The 15,393-nt window shown below is 42.0% G+C and overlaps 1 protein-coding gene across 6 annotated transcripts; it reads left to right on the top strand.

The window, feature by feature from the left end:
* Positions 1-1,291: 1,291 nt before the first annotated feature.
* Positions 1,292-13,923, top strand: cspg5b (chondroitin sulfate proteoglycan 5b). Of its 6 annotated transcripts, XM_067503129.1 has the most exons (7): positions 1,293-1,912; positions 4,317-4,812; positions 6,405-7,176; positions 8,265-8,453; positions 8,886-9,051; positions 10,842-11,006; positions 12,747-13,922. In XM_067503129.1, exons 3-7 carry the CDS (start codon positions 6,479-6,481, stop codon positions 13,374-13,376), a joined length of 1,848 nt encoding a protein of 615 aa, XP_067359230.1. In that variant the 5' UTR covers positions 1,293-1,912; positions 4,317-4,812; positions 6,405-6,478; the 3' UTR covers positions 13,377-13,922. The 6 variants fall into 6 exon arrangements, with proteins under 6 accessions (XP_067359229.1, XP_067359228.1, XP_067359230.1 ...); XM_067503128.1 differs by lacking the exon at positions 4,317-4,812 and having other exon boundaries at positions 1,292-1,912; positions 8,889-8,967; positions 12,747-13,923; XM_067503127.1 differs by lacking the exon at positions 4,317-4,812 and having other exon boundaries at positions 1,292-1,912; positions 8,886-8,967; positions 12,747-13,923.
* Positions 13,924-15,393: the final 1,470 nt, after the last annotated feature.

The following is a 15,393-nucleotide window of genomic DNA, read 5'->3' as shown; positions in this document are numbered from 1 at the left end:
ACATCTTGTCCAACCCTCACAGTTCAAAATGGGAACACCCGATGAATAAACCAACGTGGCCTTAGCACAACATGCACAGCCACATGCAGGCACAGAGCTTGGCGTAACCTAAGGTGTACTAGTCTTCCATTCTGATTCTCAGTAAGATCCATCTGTTCATCTATGCAGATGAAAAAGAATATAAATCTCTTTTGTTCACTTACAGTCTAAAAACTGCCTATACTGTATGTGTTTCTATATATTTATCATGGCAAATGTATGTGTGTAGGGGCGTAGATGTGTACGGAAGCAATTTCGTTCTGCTCTGTTTGGCAGTGCATCAGGGAACATTTTTCTTCTGTTTCTCAATCTCCACTACTCTCCTGCTCCCCTCTCTTCAACGCTCAGCCATCTTCTGCATGCCATCACACACACCATCTCTCTTTTCCTTCTGGTGGCTGTCCATTTCTTTGTGTTCCCCTCTCTCGCTCTGGCACCAATTTCTCATACAAAATGCCCCTGTTCTGTTGTTGAGAGAGGGGATTGAAGGTGTGGGCTCAGTTTAGATTTGGGTGGGTTTTTAACCATAATTGGTGATCAGGGGAGCACTGTGCACACAGCAGGAACCTACATTAATACACTGCCTATTCACTAACAAAATGTGATTTATTCAACAGGAAAAGAGCTTTTGGTCTTAATTATTTTATAATACATTTGACATAATCCTGTTCAAGAGGAGAGAGGGTAGCTCACCCTGCACAGGCCATTTTGTTTTGTTAGTTGTTTGTCACAGAAAATGGAAAATAGAAAATGAACTAATGTCACAAAGCAGTGATTAAAAACATGTTTGGGCATGATTATGTTATTGTAATTAGGCTGATTGAGGGAAAGATAACAAAATGTATTGTGCAATGGTGCAAGGGCTATATGTGAAAAGAGGTGTGTACATTTAAATACCTCATGAAAGGAATAAAATAATAGAAATGCATTGGGATTGCATGAAATATAGGCGCTTGTGCAAATATGTTTGTGTGTGTGTGTGTGTGTGTGTGGGGGGGGGGGGGGTAGCAGCAATACAGTAGTAGCAGATGTCATTGTCTAGAGCCTATATCACAGTCTAACAGAATAAGAGGATTATCCTCCCCACCTTGCGCGCAGGCACCTCTCTGCTGGCCAAAGGCAACATGTACCCAAATATCCCACTGACATATTAACTCAGTGAGAGAGAGAGAGAGACAGAGTCAGTCTGTTAACACACACAAACACACACTAACTGGTGTAAAATGGAGCATATTGGCTCATAGTGTTAACTGAAGCTGCTTAAACCCCCCACTCAGCCCTATTCTTCACAGTCCACAGCAGACTGGACACTAGTGAACATACTGTGTGCGCGCTGTGCCGTGCGTCGCAGCTCATCGCGTGCGTTGCCGGAGGAAAAGCTTTACCAGATCACATGCAGGCAGCGTCAAACCAGGCTCATTAAAATCTCGTCTGCAGACCCTCCGCCGGCCGCGCGCATTATTACTACTACAACTCGTCGCGGTGTCGCCGGTGCTGGCGACGGACCCCAAAGAGCAGAGTGACAAGCGCGCGCAAAAGGTGTAGAGGAGAGGGCTCCCGCTCAGGACAATGGGACCGAACCGGTGCAGCTAATCATTGCACAGATACCCACACACACACACACAGCAGCGGTGAGGGAGGCCAATCTTTGAGGTGGAGATCGGCGACATGGCGAAAGCGGGCAAGATTTGAACTTTGGAGGAGCTGCTGTGAGGATTGTCGTTCAGCCACACTATCTGACCAGTGAAACGAAGAACGGGATCAGAGTTCGCACCAGGAAAAGCCCACGTTATGGCGCGCGGTGACACTCGTCTGTGGTCTTGGCAGGTGCTACTGACCATCACAATGGTCGTCAACCCCCTGTCTGCTCACGGTAAGTCCATTGCACTACCGGAGTCCCACCCTGTGTGTGTGTGTGTGTGTGTGTGTGTGTGTGTGTGTGTGTGTGTGTGTGTGTGTGTGTGTGTATGGGTGCGTTTGCGCGCGCACGTGCGTGAATCAAATCACACCTGCACCTGCATGGCATTGATGTGGAAGATGACATACAGTTGTCAACTCAGTTGTCCAGCTGCCATTTAAAAACTGTTTGTGAATGATTAATAATCAATCATCTTTCTGTTGTCAGCACTAGGGTTCTTTAAGCCTATTGATAGTAGGCTAACCAGTTGTGCATCTTGAATATTGCATATGGACACTATATTTTAGTTTTTTTATATAATTGCATTGGGTACATTAGAAGCCTATTAGATGCAATTGCTTTCAAATGTGATATTTCTTCTTTAGAGCTAATGTGTTAGTTATTACTGAATGCTGCCATGTCCTGTCACAATGTGAGGGTAAAACCCCTGTGTAGTCTACTTAATTATTGTAAATGTTATGGACTAGTGTTATGCAGATTTATTTTTTAAAAGACACATTAAAAGAGCGACAGAGACATTTGACAGCGGCAGGGTGCGTGGCCCAGACAAAGGCGGGATTAGGCGCACCATGGCCAGGCTACAGGAGACCAATTCACGGTGGTGAAAAGACTAAATTCCCCCAGACATTTCGGGTAAACCTGAGACCAGAGGCAGGGAGTGTGGGAACGGGAATCTGACACAGACACTGTGGAAATAGGGAAAATCCTGAAAATCCAGAAACGCGCCCTTCTGCCGCTGCCCAGCAACAGGGTGGCTCGTGCACCCAGAGGGTCGCCGGGGTTCACGTGAGCACGCGCTGCCACTGTAAACCCCCCTCGTTTTTCCCCCACCGCATCTCGTGCCCCCAGTGTGTAACTAAGCGTTATCACTGTGACATATTGAGACGTATAAAGAGAACTGGCTCCTGCAGCCGCCTGTCATGCTGTAACCACGGAGACCACTTGGCTGTAGATATTTAATTCATCAGGAATATTGTACAGCTGATTATTCTTTGATTTCACTGGGGACCTGCAGAGGAAACACAGAAACGTGAAAAAAAAAACGTTCTAACGTTTCTCTCCCAGTGACACTGAAACAGTAATAGACCAAGTAAATCAAAGAAAAATCACAACACAGACAATAAAAATGTGCCTTTAATATTCCCATTATGTTCCTCTACAGGCATATAGTTTAGGATTCAAAATGATTGCCTAATTTTTCAGGCAAGCCAGGTTGAAGATGCAGTCACTCATGCACATACATTTGCTTTCAAAGCGTTTCTGCCATTTTAGAGGACTATAGGCTGCAGCCTTAATGAGCCGGCATATAAAACGTGAGAAAATAACAAATGCTTTTATCAAGACGAATTATTGTAATGTATCAAAGTCGAACTCATAAATCACAACTTTGCCTCAATGGGCTTTAGAATCTATACACAATACATACCCTTTAGATTAAGGTTTATCACGAGGGACAAATAAATGTTCGCTTTAGGGAAGTTGGAAGCATAAAGGTTTTATCACCTTTGCTTCGAATAATGTTTAAAAAATTAAGTGATTATCAAAAGACTAACATTTTATCAGCCAGCTAGCCAGTCGGTCTGTCCACACATGCTTGCACGCACAACACAGAAAGGCACTTTATTCTAGCGGGTTATGTATTGGAATATGGATCAAATCCAGACTCTTGGCTGCTTTGCCATGTGTGTTTTAGTGCCCACTGTTGTGAACACATACTGTGAGGTCCATCTGCCCCAAAGCCCCAGAAAGCTCATGATATGTCACAGTAGATCAAATCATCAGGATCTCCCTGACTTCCTTTTTTTCACATGCACATACAAAGACTCTATTTATAGTGTCAAAATCCTAAAATGCACACAGTTTAAAGAGTTGAGGTTGCAAATTGACCAATTATACAAACAAGGACTGCTGGACTCATAAAACACCAAGCATAATAGAGCCAAACAGTTTTTTCATAACTTACAGATACATTATTTTAACTTTGTGTTTATTTTTAAAATATTTTTAAGTATTACCAGATCCAGTAATTTCATGAAATATCAAAGAGCAGTTTTATATATGCGGATGTGTTATTTTAAAAATAGTTGTGTCCATCCAGCAACACTGCAGGATACCAGCTCCATCCTGCTGCTAAGGTGAAGGTTGCTTGCACTGTAGCCAATCAATGTGACCTCAGGTAAAACCTGTTACCGTGGTGACATGCTCAGCATGATGCCATAGGTGAAGAGCTAAATGCGCGACAAATCACACCATTTCTAAGAAGGAAATCAAATTTCTAAGCAGTGCCTCGTGCATTCAATTTGCTTGTCCTACTCTTCTAATCTCTTCATGCTCCTTTTTGCTCTTGTAATCGCTACAGGACTGCCAGCTGCTAACAGGATGCCGCATCTAAGTCTCAACAGGGAACAAATTGGCAGACTGAACCTTTAAATGAAATTTGAATCAATTTTAATCAGTGGTGCATGTCTATCACTTTCACAGACTGTGAAGTATTCAAGTCTAATTCACCTGTTTTCCCAGAGATGGAGCTGGCATATAACACTTAAAGACTGGCTGGCTCATTGATCGAAAAACAAGAGAGAGAAAGAATCAACAGTGGATTCTCTGTTTCCACTGCAGCTCCCTCGCTCCACTCCTCTTTTCAACATGGCACCTCTTTACATCTCACCATGGCAACAGTAGTGTGTGTGTATGTGTGTGTGTGTGTGTGTGAGGTGAATCTTGTGGTTCCTAAGCTTCCAATAGTCTTCGTGACTCCAGGCACGTTCAGATGGTTTTTGTATAAACCCTGAATGAAGTGTTAGACACTGAAAGCAGTGATCTCATTGGGCCCAGTGATTTCAGTGTGGCACTGGGTAAGTATGTGGATGAGTTTGGCCATTCCTGCAGATGTACCAGACCAGTGTGTATGAAGAAGTGGCTTCAATAGTTCAATAGTTTTAAACTGTACAGTCTTCCTTTTTAGTTGTTCCTGTCGTTTCCCTTTAAGGGTATTTTTATAAGCCAAAAAAAATTTAATCTTTGGAATCTCCACTTGACTTTGAAATTGAGTAGTGCAGCTATGAATAATGTCTACACAGCATGGATTTTATTTTTAGAATTTTATAATTCTATTTGATAATTTTAAAGTCAACTCAATGCATGTCAAAAGATTTTTAAAAATCTTCTGCGTCCCGTCCTCTCTCTTTTTCTTTATCCCTGAGGCTATGTGTCCATATTCCTCAGCGGGTTGCCAAGTACAGGAGAAATACCTCACCGTTTGGTCTCTAACCTATAGCTCTAAATCCTAATCTGATCCTCACCAAGTCTCAGTCACTGGGGCACATTAGTCTATCACTCAGTGTGCCTAATCCTTCAATGCCACAGTCTGATTACACAGTTGTGTTGTTCTGATTTCTTTGACAAATAATCACTTTGCTCTTAAAAGGTAACTTTGGTCATTTTCTAAATTAATGGTATTGTCCACAGTCACCATGCAGATTCTAAAACCACAGTGAAATCTTCTCTAAATTTGGTTGCTGTCAGCCTGGAGCCTGGATGAGCTTATTCATCTGTGACATATTTCTTTATTTCAAAAGTTGTGGTCAACATATTTTTAACAAACGTTGCCCCACCTGTTCTGTATTGACATTTCCTTGTACTAGGGCCGGTCAACTGTGCATCAGCTAGATCTCTGGTTGAGTTATGGCAAGCCACATTAGTTTGGACATTATTTATTTAATATTTGTTTTCAAATTATGGTATGTATCATCCATTGGAGCAGTGTGTCTGCCTGTTTGGACAACAATGCAGGTCTATGGCAAAGAAGAGACAAAAGATCACACACGTTTTTTAATATTAGCTCAAATTCAGCTGATTTAACATTGAAAGATACAGAAAAATACAGTGCTCTTCTAGAAATCAAGGCTTGGACTGCCTTAAGGCATTCCAGCAGAATACTGGTGGGATCCATTTCAATTATTCATGCTTTATCCTTGAGCCACAATGATTATCAAACGTAACAGAGTCAGTACCTTGGGATTAGCTCCATTGGAAAAATATATAAGTTTATGTACAAGCCTTTGTTTATTACTTTGTCAATTCTCACAGTCCTCTGTCATTGATGCAGTGACAATAAGACGAATACTGGCACTCAGTCAAAGTTAGCGTTCTTGTTGACAGCTAATCCTAAAACAGCTATATAATGTCTTTGTCTAGTAAACCCTGACATCGTCATTATGCCAGCTTGGACTCTGCAACTAATTCTAATGGAAAACCTGTGTTACATACGATGGCTGTCTGTTTTAAAGCCATAGTTATTTTCCAGACAGAGATCTCATAAAAACACAGTGTTTGCAGAGATCTATTCACGATAAAGAAATCTGTGTTTGATCTGTGTCTTGTGAGGCCCCCAGCTTTATGGATGTGCAATACTAAATCATGTCATGTTTCCATGTCTGATTGATAGGGAGGCATTTACTAGGCAAGCACCATCATCACCACAACCAATCATCCATCAACAAGGATGCCTTAAACACAAGGATGGTGCTTAGTGATGACTCGGCAGAGAGGGACCACCTGATTGGGGCAGGCATTGGAGTCAAACTCCCACTGAGCTCCACCAAACATCACCGTCCTCATAAACATGCCCACCTAGACTTGTTAGAGGAATACCCACCCACGGGTGAGGAGCTCACCGCTGGTGGAGCAGGTCCAGACCAGCCTGGGAACCCTTTGTCTGATGACGTCATAACTGTGGAGTTTCACAGCCAAGCGCCGGATACTGTGCCCTCTGAAGTTGATCAGAATTGGGCCAAAGCCCCGAAACCACAGAAGCAAAAAGGAGGATCTCCTACTAAATGGACAGGTCTTGACTTTTATGAATACATGTCTTCTGAATATGACCCCTCAGCGCTGGATACAACTCCAGAACCCGAGCCCACCCCTTCACCCCCAGCCAACATGGAGGATGAAAATCCATTCCTTGCTGGTTCTCCTGCTATTCCTGACAAAGTTAAAAATAATGCGGAGAGCAGGCCCTCCTTACCTGCTACTCCCATGCCAGGACCAGACAAAGGTGAGGGGCTAGGTTTAGGTGGTGCCATGGGGGGTGACGGCTGCAGGCTGGGCTTTGTACGCTCTGGACCAGGAGTGTGTGTATCACAGTGTGATACTGAACCAAATTTCTGTTTCAATGGCGGAGTTTGCACTGTGGTAGCAGGAATGGGAGCCTTCTGCAGGTGAGAAAAACACTTTACAGGTAATGTCCATTGGCTGGTTTGGTTTTCCTTAGATAGATTGTTTGTTCTTTGATATTTTTAGTTATGAAGAATGAGTAAATGTTCCTTAATTATTAGCATTTCCAAGCAGGCCGTTATAAAAAATAGTACACATTCAGATGTACAATAGCTGAATGACAGCAGGGGGTTTAGGGGGTTTGTTCAAAGCTAAAACTTTACCCTATTTAATTCTGTGTGGTTGGGATAATTTCCAATATGTTCCTTATGCAAAACAAAAGAAAAGATTTAGGACAATTTGAACAAGCATGCACACACTGAAAACGCACCCAGGCACAAAGACAGAAGGCTGGCTTAATGTGTCATGAGGGTTCGTCAAGATCACAGCAGGGTCGCCAAAGGATTAGCTCAGTTTTGGAGGCAGGGGGTAAAGAGTGTTTCTTGCTAGGCTGGTGACAGCTGATGTAGACGTACAAAGTATGCATGCATACAAAATATGAGTAAGATGAGAGTACAATAAGGTCAGGGACACACAGGCACACACAAATACACACACACAGAGATCATGCACATACAGCATGACTTGATAGCACCATCTGTCCTGTCCTGTAGCCTCACTGTAAGTGTAGAGGTAATTGTAGGAAGTGTATATACATTGAGATTTGTAAGAGTTCCAACACTTGCATGACAATGCTCAGTGAAAAACAATAAAGTAGACAAGCTACACACACACACACACACACACACACTCACACATGCATACACACACGTGTCCTGATCTTTTGATCCCATTGAGGTCTAGGCTGGAGGCCGAATCCCTGCTTTGCTGGACAGCCTTCAGGAAACCATGTCATCAGCTCTGAGTGCCATTTTACACTTTTTGCATTGGATAACACAGTGTAGCTATAAATATGATAAATACTGTGATGCACACTGTAAGATAAGCCTTTTGTTTGTTTTTTTGGCCGGTCAGGAGAAAGAAAAAATGGAAGTGGCTTAAAATGTTAACATCAAAGGCAAATACTTCAATAAGGCAAAAAAATATGTTGATATAAGAACTAAAAATCTTCGTTTACCTCCTGTGAATCCAGATGCAATGTGCAGGACTACATCTGGAATAAAGGCACGCGCTGTGATTGGGCAGTCACAGAGTTTCAGGTGATGTGTGCGGTGGTGGGTGTGGCATCCTTGGTGCTCCTCCTCCTCTTCATGATCATTGTGTTCTTTGCCAAGAGGCTGCACCACCTCAAGAATGAGAACAAGCGCCTTCGAAAACGCAGGTATGTGTGTGTGTGTGTGTGTGTGACTGAGAGGTGAAAATGTAAAAAAATATGTGCTATTGGTTATTTTCATGGCGCCAAGAGAGGTGACTGCGACTATGTAAGTGTTAGTCTGATTCCTTTAAGACTTTACAACTTGACACAGTGCATTGAAAATCAAAAGATAAAGAAAGCACAGAAACAGCAAGATGGAAATTGAAAGAGAGAGTAAACCGTGATTTAATTTTTTTGGCGCCAGCTGCTTCACTGAAGTAATTATATGTTCAGAGACTGGGAAGATCTATTTTTGTATGTGTGTGTGTGTGTGTGTGTGTCCACCAGAGGTTTTAACCCAAGTTTCACTCTGTGCAGAGCAACACAGTGAGGTACAAACCTTACAAATACAAATTCATTAAAATTTCCTGCAAATTTCTGTCTTTCTCTATCGTCCAGCAGCAAGTACCGCCCACAAAGCAGTGAGCCACAGACGGACGGCCTCTCGGTTTCCACAACAGCTGACGGCTCGCAGCCAAACGTAAGGAAACTGTGTGACACCCCTCCGCCCGCTCCCCAAGCTCACACTCACAACCTGGCGTACTATGACAACATTATCTGTCAGGTATGCCAAAACACTCCTTGTGTTTACTCTCATCTCATCCCATCTTTTCCAATTGATTTTGTTTGGTTTCTTTATCTCTTGTTCTCTCACCCCATCTCCTCCTGTTTTCCTCATGTCCTCATTATGTTGTCTCCTATGTTGAGTCTCCGCCAGCTTGAGTTGTGATTGAATTGTCATGTGCCTGCATTAATCTGTCTTTCTGGCTAAACATCATAGACAAAGCTTGCAGAGTATGCACACACCAAACTCATCTTGATTTTTAATAAAATCAGAACTTGCACGTGGGAATTTTTTCCCCTGGAGTTCAGGATGTACATTATGTGTGTCTTTAATCATTTTCACAATTACCAATCCCCTCAGAGGCCATCAACAACCAGCTATACCTGGGAATATAAACCCAGAAACCCCTATAACAACTTCCAGGTAAGCAGAGTGCAAACATCCAAAGTGCTGACAGCCGATTCCCCCCCTTCTTTGCTTTTAATGTACCCACTGTACAAGTGCTAGAATCCAGATTTGGTTCTCCATTTGCTGCAAAATCTCTTTTCCCACAAACTCCTCCTGCAACTGATCTTGTATCAGCTGTATTCCACGTACACTGTAGGTGAAGTGATTAATCACCTCCTTCAAGCCTTCCTGCAGCCAGTTGTTCAGAGTTCTATCTTGTTGTCTCTGCTGTGTGAATAATAGCTCCCTTATTTGCTGCTGCGTTTACCTGTGACTCTGCAATGTCCCAAGCAGCTCAGTGAGAAATCCCATCCTCCATTTTCTCTTAACAGCTGGCTTTGCTCTTGTGCCTATAATGCTCGGGCAGCCATTTTATGGTCCCTGTGCAGCAGATTTCCCCTTTTTACCCAGTGCTCCTCTAAAGGTTGTCCATGTAATGTTGTGTGCATGAATATGAAGATAAAGGTGTTCATTTTAAGGTCATGTATATTGGTAATATGAGATCAAGAGAACAATGCCCTCATGCAGCCATGACTTTAAGTTTTTGAACCTACTGTTTCAAATGTGAGAGGGCAATGAGTTAGTAATGTCCAGCAATAGCCAGCGTGACTGATCAATGATGCCCTACTTACTGCCTCCTGTGCCCATGACCTTCAAATATCTGTGACATCCCAATAATCGATGGCTTGAACAAATGCAGATGTACACAGACACAATACTTTTGTAGAAATACAAATGCAACCCCCTCATTTACAATTGATTTAGTATATTTAACAGACGCATTTACAAACCCTGGATTTACATATTAATTCCCAGTCCATTACCCATACTTCATTGGGGTAAGTGAAGTGAACAAATTGTGACTTTCTGTTTTAATATAGCCCACTCGTCTGTTCTCAGAGCTCTGCTGTGGCATTTTAGTGCAGTTGGTATAGATGAGTTTCTGTGACTTTCTGACGCTCTAAATGTCAGGTCTCAAGGCTAAAAAGCCCCTGTGGGTACATGGTCTACTGTACAGTTTTTTAAATGCCAGAGGTCCATTGGTGTTTTTCAAATGCTGAGGTACAATTAATTGATTAGATAAAGGTCCCATATCATATCGAGAGTATCATCTCTAGTATGACAGAAACATTCTGTGAGGCACGCAAAGCTATCAGTCTTCAGTGGAGCTTGAAGTCGTGCAGAAAAGCGTTTGAGTTTTCACTATGATTTTTTTGCAAGTGCACAAACACCCACACTAAAACAAAAAACAAATGCACTTAAAGGTTGCAGAACCCTGTGTCCCACGTGTCCTGTGTGTAAATAAAGTAGTGTGTATGTGTAAACATGAGCTCTGTCCACAGGATGAGCCTCAGAAGCAGGAGGACCCAGCAAAGTCCCCGCAAGCTAAGGAAGAGGGGTCTATGAACATCCTCAATTCTCACTCCCCCAAGCATGAGAACAACCGTCCAGTCTCTGGCATCCACGACCAGGGCCACAGCCCCAACAACACAGAGGAAAATGCTGAGGTAAACATGCCCCAGAACAATCTGGTATAGTATCACCATCTCTAAAAGTGCGGTGCTGGAGAAGCAAACCAAAATCTTAAATGCACACACAAACAAGAAGAAATTGTTATACAGTAGGCCGACATTGTTTACAACTTGCAAGTGCATAATGTGTTTTAAGCCTAATGTCAAAAGTAAGCACAACATGAATTTAAGGATACAACTTTAGAAGCACAATAGTCCTGTTTACAAGGCCGTCATGCCAACACTGATACATAGTGGCACCGCTGCCGCCTTTCTTTCCTCTATTCACCTCTTAAGCTGGACTAAAATCTCTGGTTTGGACCAACTAATGACTGTCCCTCCTTACTACTGATGCCCTGCCTTGGTCTTTGGCCAATGAACTCTTGCTTCTTCATTGTCTCCTCTTCTCTTACCCTTTCCTCACCTCTGCCTCCCCTGCCTTACCATCTCTTTCTGCTCGCATGCATTGGTGTTATCAAAGGAAAAGTGTCTCAAAAGTTAGTAATTGCAAAAGAAGTATGTGAAAATAAAGTGAATCTGTATTTGCAAAATATTCATGTTTGACATTGCTAATAAGTGGATATGTCTAGATAACTCAAGGTCAAAGTAAATGCTTGGAGTCGATATTTGAATATATACCTATATTACACACACTGTGTCTTGGTTTTCAATGTGATTTATAATATTTTAATGTACTTGAGGTTCTTTTGTACTTTTTTGAGTATACATGGAGGATTATAGCTCACCGTTGTTGAATAAACCTTTTTCATTTTATCTAGCTTGTCCCTGTGTGTTGCTATGAGCTTTCCCCCCTTCTAGATTTTCTGAGTCTTTCTCTGCATGTCTGTTGTTGATCAAACTAACTACTGCTCAGCAGTCCCCATGCTAATAACTGGATGCATGGCTGACCCTGCTTTTGTGCTACAGTAGGCTGCACACAGATTACACCACACACAATGGTGACTGTGCCCATTCAGCACCACGGACAGTTCTCCAAAACAACTAGAACCACACAAAGCTACTAATAGATGTAGTAAAGCACATGTTATGTGATATATGTTTGACAGCTAAGTAGCTGCTGTAGGTGAATGTTGAACTGGCATTACAAGTTTCTTGTCATGGTAATATTTTGTATATTTTTGTGGGGGTTGTATGATATGATGTATTCATCTCCAGCATAAAGAAAATACTAAAGTTCAATAAGAAGTTTTATATATATTGACACCCTGGTAGGGACTCTGTAGTTCCTTTCAACTCTCAAGAAGTTTTGCCTTTTGTATTTGCATTTTTACTTTTTTGAAGTTTTACTGTTTTGTTTCACTCCTGCTGCTCTTATAGCACTGTCAATGACTGTGTCCTGTAAAATCACTAAAAAATCACTTCATAACAACTGCCCACCACCAAACAACAGACAGCCAGGTATTTCTCTCAGGAGTAAACTGAGACCAAAATAGAGCTAAGTTAGTGGGATTTGGATGTGCTCATGACAATATTACCTAAAAATACTAATAAATGCTCTATCTACCAGAAATATAAACAGGGAACTTGAAAGGTGATTACGTGCAAGGGGTTGCAAATTTTATCATATTATCATTAATCATATCTGTGTTCAGGGACGCATTGTCTCAAAATGCATCCATATCTGTAAGTGTCTGTGTGTCTTGATTTCGTTGTTTTGCCTCTATGACTCTTCCTACCTTGTTGCATCCTTCTCTACTCGCTATATTACCACATCAGGATGGGGTCACTATTGGTCTGCAAGTACTTCTCCCCAAAGAGGCCAAGCTCCACTCAGAGACCAAGGTCCCCCTCGAGTACGATGTCTTCCTCTACAAGGTTGCCAACAATGGAGACTCCACCTCTCCCAGCAAAGATCCTTCCATCCACACCACCAATTTCTACTCCACCTCTCATCCCATTCATAAATCACCTAAGTCACCCAAGTTACACAAGTCACATAAAGTTCCTAAGTCACCAAAGTCACCCAGATACGCAAAGGAGCACCCACCTGGCAACCACGAACCCTTGGCTGGAAGGCACTCCTCACCAGGCCGTCATTCTTCACCCGGACGACACCCATCACCCATTCGCCACTCTGCACCTGGGTGCTATTCTTCTCCCACCTGCCACCTGTCTTCCCACCACTCTCTCTCCCAGCCCAAATGCATGCCCACCTCTACCCCACCTCAACTACGCCAGCCTAGGGGTTGGTCTCAAGCTCCTGGCTCCTCTGTGACTGGGAAAGAGTACCAGGGTGGACACATTCGTCCATCCCCCTCCTCACCTCATCTAACTCAGTCTTCTCCATCACCATCCATGAAGAAGTACAGCCCAGTCAGCACCCGGTCACTGCCACCACTCTCCTGACCAGGTCTCCATCCAGCTTGGTCCAGCATCCATACATTCAATTGCTTAAGCATGTGTCATAATCTAATCTCTCCAGTGATCCGTCCACCATGACACTAACTCCATCCATTCAGCTACCCACCCATCCATCCATCCATCTATCCATCCATCCATCCATCATTGTATCCATATTTACAAAGAACCTGTTCCTGGTCCATGGAGCCAGTAAAGTAGAACTGGGACAATTCTGCATTCAACACTCGCTCATTCAAACTCATATAAATCAGTTTGTACTCTGTGGAGACACACATTCACAATTCCATGTAAATAACAACCTCTCAAAGCTCAGGTGACTGCTCACACAAGCACAAAATAAACCATTACATGTGAACTCACTCTCCTTGAAAGGTGCCAATTTCAAAGACTGTTGAGGATATTGTTCATATAGTTTTCATTGTGGTTTACTACAGTAGTTTTAGTGTTATCAGTGGTTTATATAAAGCTTTTGTTACTGAGTGCATAAGATTATTTCATGTTTTCACAGGCATTTTGCTACATGTTTGTTTGTGTTTCTGATCCTCAATAAACAGATAATACAACAAATCATGCTTATTTGTTCTGTAAAGAGGAGCACAGAGCACACAAAGATCAAAAGAGACACTAAGGCTAAAGGGAATAAAAGATTAGGGTTATCTGTCTTGTAGAAAAGCTGCAAAAATAAGTATAAGGGACTCTGTTATCCTCTTGTGGACAATGCAAGGAATTACAAATAATAGAGAAAACATAAAGTCCCTGTTACTGTTGAGCACCAGCTATATTTTAAGTTTAAAACTCAGGTCTGTTTGTGTCAGCATCTTCTTGTCTGCAGTACGAGATACAGTGTCTTAATCATCTTTCTGTATGTAATCCAATTTATGGTATTGTATTGAGTTGTTGTGTCTCAGTGTCTCTGGGGGAAGTTTAGATAATGCTTGGCTCCATGTTTCTAACAGTGACTTATGTGAGCTTCTAGAGTATTTGCTGAATAGGGGCTTCTGTGTCCACAAGTAACATTTAATAGATAATGTTAAAGTCTTGGCTAACCGTAACATAATTAAGTAGAGAAATAGGTATAGAACACTGTAGGCACAATGTTGCTAACATTGTTCATAACGTACTGGACACAAAAGAGTGTGTAACTAACATCTAAGTTTACTATCCATTTGTGGATTTGTGAGGACGTATCATTGGTGTCTTGGAGGCCATGTTGGTTTGAAAGTGCAGAAGGATCAAAGGCGCAAAGTTTAAGAGTGACATTGATTATTTTTTAAATAACTATTTAGCCAAATATAGATTTTTACTTTTCAAAATTTAAAGTGACAAGATTTTCCAAATAGTGTTGAATCAAACAGAGCACTGTCAACCAGAGAAACCATACATTAACGTATAAAATATCAAATTTTAGCTAGATTAATTTTTCAAAGAACACATTTTACAAATCAAACATGTCTGATTTATATGGCTGATATAGTCCAGTTGCAGCCTACTTGAGATGACACAGTTTTTTTCTATTACTTACCACCTGACTCCAACTAAACAAGACGTATTCAGTCAGAATTCTTCTCTTTCAGACATAGAACGAGTGGAGAGGACATGCTATTCCTTTTGGGTATCTTTACGTGATGCTAGTTTCAAACTTTTCACACTTTTTCTTATGCTGTTACTGTATTATTTCTAATACCAGCATAGTGCTTCTGTCCTCTTTGGTGTTCAGGATGTGTATTAGTGACATCTCTGGCAGCAAGCACTTTTTGTTCACTGGGCAATTCAAATTAAACGTGTTACGTATTTCCAACAATGTGAACTCCTGGTTAACAGCTGAAGGCTCAGCTTTTCTCCTCCCTGACTTTTTCCCTGGGTGAAAGGCACCATCTCAGTCCAGATGGATAAGGTAAAGGTGAAACCATCCTTCCTGGTGGTCTCATTCATCACAAATAGTCTCTGTTGACATAAAAAGAGTAATTGACAGGTTTTTAAAATAGGGTGCTTGTCTCACTGA

Source organism: Channa argus, chromosome 1 (assembly GCF_033026475.1).
Source record: "Channa argus isolate prfri chromosome 1, Channa argus male v1.0, whole genome shotgun sequence".
Taxonomy (NCBI): Eukaryota; Metazoa; Chordata; class Actinopteri; order Anabantiformes; family Channidae; genus Channa; species Channa argus.
Note: the sequence above shows the minus strand (reverse complement) of the source record. Positions and strands in the feature narration are given on the sequence as shown.